The sequence below is a fragment of the Solenopsis invicta genome, chromosome 1, assembly GCF_016802725.1.
Source record: "Solenopsis invicta isolate M01_SB chromosome 1, UNIL_Sinv_3.0, whole genome shotgun sequence".
In the NCBI taxonomy this organism is placed as follows: Eukaryota; Metazoa; Arthropoda; class Insecta; order Hymenoptera; family Formicidae; genus Solenopsis; species Solenopsis invicta.
Genome location: NC_052664.1, coordinates 3249844 through 3255842, shown reverse-complemented (window position 1 = coordinate 3255842; position 5999 = coordinate 3249844). Strand labels below are relative to the sequence as shown.

Here is a 5999-nt window from a genome sequence, read left to right as displayed (position 1 = left end):
GAGGAGGAGCCGATGGCCAGGAACCCCCTGGAGCCGGTCATCGATTTGGATGAGTCGGAGGGCCGTGTCCGTATCCCGAATGTTCTGGGAGACGGGACCGACCTTCCGACTCATGTTAGAAGTAGGCGCGCCCGTGGCCGACCCCGTTTGGACGGGAGTGGACCCTTCAGGTCCCCCTCCCCATTGTCCGACGGGGCGGACACAGAGGACCGGCTCCATGGGGTTCCTTTAGAGCGATTTAGGGCCCGCCGACTCAGAGCCAACGTCATCCGGAGCTCTGAGTCGGAGGGAGAGGGAACGGGGGCGAATGATGCGCGGCCTCGGTAGCGCATCAGGATCCCCCCGACCCTATTCATGCCGGACCAGCGGCGATACGTGGACCGCCAACTGGGAGTGATCTCCCGGAGTACGACCACCGATCTAGCCGGATTGGCTGATGGGTGGCTCCGGGAGGTCGAGGGGGCGCGAAATAAGGCCTCGACGGGTTGCCCACTGTCGGGCAACCTGTCGGGGCGAATGAAGTTAAATACCCATCTCGCCCGGGAGGCGCTCATGACACTGGCGTACCGTGCCATGGGCCATCTCGGGCGAGAAGATGGGCAGGAGGAAGCGGCGACCGCGGTCCGGGAGGAGGAAGTGCGCTCCCTCCGGGCCGAGGTTGCTGAACTGAGGGGCCAGCTGGGGGTCGCCAAGAGGGCTCTCATGCTCCAGAGCGACCCCTCCTCGTCTGCGGCTGCTCCGCAGACGTCTAGGAGAAGGTCTCCTCCCTCCGCCGCCCCCGTCGGTCGCTTCTGCCCCCGGCTCTTCTCCTTTCGAGGAGCGAGTGCTGGGGACGTTGGAGCGGCTGACGGCGACGGTGGAAGACCTGGAGAGGCGCCTAGCGCGGGTGGAGACAGGGGCTGTCCCAGCCGCCGTCCCCACCGACGCCAGGAGCAGTAAAAAGAAGAAGAAGGGGAAGGGGGGAAAAGGGAGTGCGGGAGCTCCGCCGGAGGAGCCTCCCGCGCCCCCCGCCGTGCCGGCGGCAGCGCCCGGCCCCGATACGCCTGCGAGCGATCGGAGCTGGGTCGAGGTCGTCGACACCAGAAAAAGAAGGAGGGTGGACAAAGGGGGCCGTAGAGCCCCCCCCACTCGGCCTGCGGAGAGTGGCTGGGGGGGGTTCCTCCCAGGACACGGGGCGGCCCTAGTCTCGGGTCGGCCATCGGGGGTAGCGGCACCTACCGCCCCCCTGGCGACCGGGCCGGGCAAGAAGAAGAAAGAGAAACAGAACGGAGGTCCGCCGCGAAGCCAAACGCTCGCGGCGAAGAAGATTGGGAGGCGCATCCCCAAGTCATCGGCGATTCTAGTGACGACGCAGGAGTGATGCGGCGGGCCCGCGAGGCAATTGTCCTCGGGGACATCCTGCCGCAGGGGGAAAACGGGCTGCGGGTCCGCGAGTCCAGACCAGGGGTCTCCTTCTGGAGATCCCCGGCGAAGATAGTAGGCCAGCCGCACGGAAAGGTCCGAGCGCCGCGCACCTCCCCCAGGCGAAGGTGGTGCTCGAGCCCCTCCCTCTCCCGCAACGGGAGAAGCGAGTGGGACGAGACTCGAGCACGCCTCTCAGAAAGGCATTGAGACCCCAGGCGGAGAAGGCGTTGACGCCTTCTCCCCCGGGGTCGCCTATCCTCGGAGATAGGGCCGCGAAGTGACTCCCCTGGGAGGGGGGGGTCATTACGCGATCCTGGGCCACGTTTCCGGCTGCCCCTGCGCTCGGGGATGCCCAGGAGACGAGGACCCTGGCTGTTGGGCCGCCCGATGAGTAGGGGTCTCCGCTCATCTGGCGTGCCGGCCGCGCGAGGATAGGAGGTAGGCCCGGTCGGTCCCTCGGGACCACTGGACCTTGGGGGGTTGGCGTGGAACGGGTAAGTTCGGCGCTCGCCTCCTGCCCTAAAGGAGCGCGGGGGGGCGTGCGGTGTTTTTCACGGCGCTACCCCGGGGTAGACAAGCCGGCAGCTGACGTATCTCGGCTGCCGCCCTGGCACGTCCTCTCCCAACCTGACGAACTGGCGCGTCGGGGGGCTCACGCTCCGACCCCCGGGGGAAGGCTACTGATGAAATAGCGTATTGCTGGCCGGGGCCTTCCTTCGATCTGGGGCGAGGTGGCTCGGTGAGGTAGGCGGGTTAGGGCGAGCCTGGTCGCTGAAACTACGTGGCCGGGTTAGCACCGTCCTGACTCGAGTCCAACACTGTCAGGTCTAGCCAACCTGTCGTGCCATGAGCATTTCCCTCATCGTACCAAAAAAAAAAAAAGAAAAAGACTACGATACGCTTTGAGGTCTTTTACGTGGGTTTTTCCTACTGCGGTTCCGTCTAACTCGGTGAGCTCGTATACGACGGGCGAAAGGGCTCTCGAAACTCGAAATTGTCCATGGAATTTCTGTGACAACTTCGCCGCGATGTTTTGGGCCACGGACGATAGAACGTGCTGTCTCTTCAAAACGAGCTCTCCCACCCCAAAAACCTTATCACGCCGGTGCTGGTTGTAGTACTTCGCTTGTTTTTGGTATGCCTGCTCAAGATTCTCCGAAACCCACGCATGCAACGCTCGCAAGTCTTGCATACGTCGCGACCAGTCCCCCGCTTCGCCCGAGGCCACCTCGATAGCGTTGCGGCAACGACGACGCAGAAAGTTAATTGGCTCTAATTCACGACCGAGATTTAAAAACGCAGACGAGGTTCCGATGGATGAGTGGTGGGCGGTGTTATACGCGAAACAGAAGTCATGGATATGAAGATCCCAGTCGCGGTGGTCACGATCGAGAAACGCGATAATCATCGTTTTCAATACCCGGTTCACCCTCTCTACGGGGTTGGCTTGCGGGTGGTACGGCGGGACGGTTGTGTGCGTTATCTCGAAATCCTGCGCAAAAGCCCTCAACGTCTGGTTCACGAACTCGGTCCCGTTATCCGTCAGTAGGAATTTTGGCGTACCCAATCGCGACAAAACGAGATCCTCGAGAGCTTCCCGTATCCTTTTGCCGTTTGCGGTTCGCAGCGCTTGGCATTCGACCCATTTAGTGAACAAATCTTGTATCACGAGGAGATACGAATAGCCGCTTCTACTTCGCGGTAATGGACCCATTATGTCCGCCGCTATGACTGTCCACCGTGCCCCTATCACGCGACGCCCCATCAGTCCCACGGGACTGGCTTGTTCGACCTTTGTCCGCTGGCAGACCTTGCACCTTTTCACGTACCCTGCCACATCGCGAAACGCATTCGGCCAGTAGTACGCGATACTCAAGCGGTAGTGTATTTTATCGACCCCCAAGTGACCGGACTGCGGATCGTCGTGAGACTCCCGCAGAGCCTCCTCCCGCAATTCCCGTGGCAATACCAACTTCCAACGGTCTAGATCGGGGACGATGGCCGAAGTCACCGGGCGCGGTTTCAGGAAATAGAGTTGCCCGTCCACGATTTTCCAGTCGGTACAGTTTCTCTTTACCTTCCCCACCTCGCGAAATTTTTTAAGATACCACTGGTCCTGCGTGTTCGGCGGATTAATCGCGTCGGCGACCGCGACCACGGCGGGCTCGGTTTCCCCCTCGAACATTCGCGACAAGGCGTCCGGAACATGGTGTTGCGCGCCCTTACGATGTACAACTTCATAGTCGTACTCGAGCAACTCCAACGCCCACCTCGCTAGTCGACCCGTCGGGTTCTTGAGATGGTGAAGCCAGCGTAAACTACTATGATCGGTTATCACCGTAAATTTGTAACCTTCGAGGTACGGCCTACTTTTGTATGGCCCACACGACTGTCAGGAACTCCTGTTCAGTTACGGAATACTTTTTCTCCGGGTCCGACAAGGCTCGACTCGCGAACGCGATAACGTGCTCGACTTCGTCCACCGCCTGTGTCAGGACCGCCCCCAATCCGACGGAGCTCGCGTCCGTTTGTAACACGAACGGAATTGAAAAATCAGGGCATGCCAGCGTCGGAGCGGACGTTAAGCGCACGCGAATTTGTTCAAAGGCCGCTTCCTGTTCGCCCCCCCCACTCCAACCTCTGGTTTTTCCTAAGTAATCGGGTGAGCGGTTCGCTGAGCGTCGCGAATTGTGGGATGAAGCGATGGTACCAGGACGACATCCCGAGGAAACGGCGTAATTGCTTTAGATTGCGCGGAGCCGGATACTCCAAGATCGGTTGCACTTTATCGGGGTCAATGGTTAGCCCCTCCCTCTGCACAACGAAGCCAAGGTAACGAACGTGTGCGCGACAAAATTCACAAATTTGCCCGGATTGATAGTGAGACCGGCTGCGGCGATTTTATCCAAAACCCGTTGGAGCCACTCTAAATGTTCCTCAAACGTGGACGTGACCACGACGATGTCGTCCAGGTACGCGAACGCATGCGGTTCCATCTCTGGACCGATCAGTTTGTCGAGGAGTCGTTGAAAGGTCGCGGGCGCCCCCGTCAATCCGTACGGCATGCGAGTGAAGTGATACAACCCTTTACCCGGGACGCTAAACGCGGTAATTTCCCTACTCTCCTTTGCTAAAGGAATCTGAAAATACGCTTGGCTCAAGTCGATCGTTGAGATGTAATGGGCGGGTCGCAGCTTATCGAGAATACCGTTCATATTTGGTAGCGGGTACGCGTCCTTCTTTGAAATGCTGTTTATTTTCCAAAAGTCAAGGCAAAACCGATATTTGCTCGTGGTCTTCTTCACCATCACAATGGGATTCGACCACTCGCTAAACGACGGTTCTATAATTCCCGCTTCTAACATTTTGTTGATTTCCTCGCGAATCGCGTCCTGAACCTTCGGCGAAACTAAATAACACCTTTGTTTCACGGGCCGGTGTTGTCCCACGTCAATGCGATGCTCGGTAAGCTTAGTAACACCCGGATTCGCGACTTGTTTTGGTACGTGGTTTTCTAAAAATTCCTCTAGACGTCGTTCCTGATCCGATGTCAACTCCGAAAGCCCGCCACCGGCCGGAACGCCGGCGACTGCGGACGTAATATTTTTCCCGCCAAGCTCGAACGGATACCTGCGATCAGGCTCGTCCGCAAAAGTCCACGCCACGGCAGTGAAATCGAGACTAATACCGAAAACGCACAGAAAATCTACACCCGCCACGCACGGGACAACCAAATTCGGCAAGAGGCACACGGAGAGAGAGTGGCGTCTCCCCTCCAACTCCACCGTCACGTCGGCTTCCTCCGCGATCGTGGCGATTTGACCGTTCGCGGTTCGTATCCGCGAGCTGCGGTCGCGGAGCGTCGGGATCCCCAGCCTTCGTAGTATCCGGACCCCGTCCTGCCCGAAAATCGTGCGGCTCGACCCGGAGTCAACCAGCGCGAGGAGCGAGTGTCCCTCCACGAAAACGCGAAAATACCGGATGGGTGGGCGCCCCTCGATCGGAAACGCACCGTATGCATGTTCGAAATTGCTTAAGTTAGTTGGTGATCGGGCCTCTGCCGATTCTATGGGAGTCGCGCAGACCCGACCTAGCGACTCGCCGGCTCGTTTCCCGCGCACATGGCACACGACTTCACGGTCACGCCGGTCCTTCCGCAACGGTAGCAATATATCCGCCGGTTCTCGCCGCACTCGCGCGCGATGTGACCGATTTTATCGCAGTTCCAGCATTTGGCGGTGCTGGTACGCGGAGAGGCGTCTGTGGGGTCCGCGGAGGCGGTACCCGTCGACGTGGCCGTCGGCGCGGCAGCGGCGGTGCTTGGTAGTTTCGCGGATTTCTTACGCCCCCGAGACTCGCAGCCGCGACTCCCGCTGCGACGACCGCAGGTGCGCGCGCGGCCTTCCCCGGCGAGCGATAGGCCAATTCTGGAAAAAGAGATCGCTCCGGCGCGGGTGGAGCGCGATAGCGGGTGGCCGCATCGTGGCTCACCTCAATTCGCGACGCCAATAACTCCAAAGACGCGAAGCTTCTAAACTCGTCTCGGCGGATCGCTATCTGTAACCGCGGCAACATATTCCGATGCGCGTAATTTA

General features: G+C 59.7%; 1 protein-coding gene across 1 annotated transcript; it reads right to left on the bottom strand.

Annotated features, from left to right (window-relative positions):
• Positions 1-352: 352 nt before the first annotated feature.
• LOC113005833 (uncharacterized protein K02A2.6-like) lies at positions 353-5425 on the bottom strand. Its single transcript, XM_039454381.1, has 5 exons — positions 5417-5425; positions 4266-5303; positions 4043-4218; positions 2299-3770; positions 353-504 (listed from the first exon to the last, which is right to left on the bottom strand). Exons 1-5 carry the CDS (start codon positions 5423-5425, stop codon positions 353-355), a joined length of 2847 nt encoding a protein of 948 aa, XP_039310315.1.
• Positions 5426-5999: the final 574 nt, after the last annotated feature.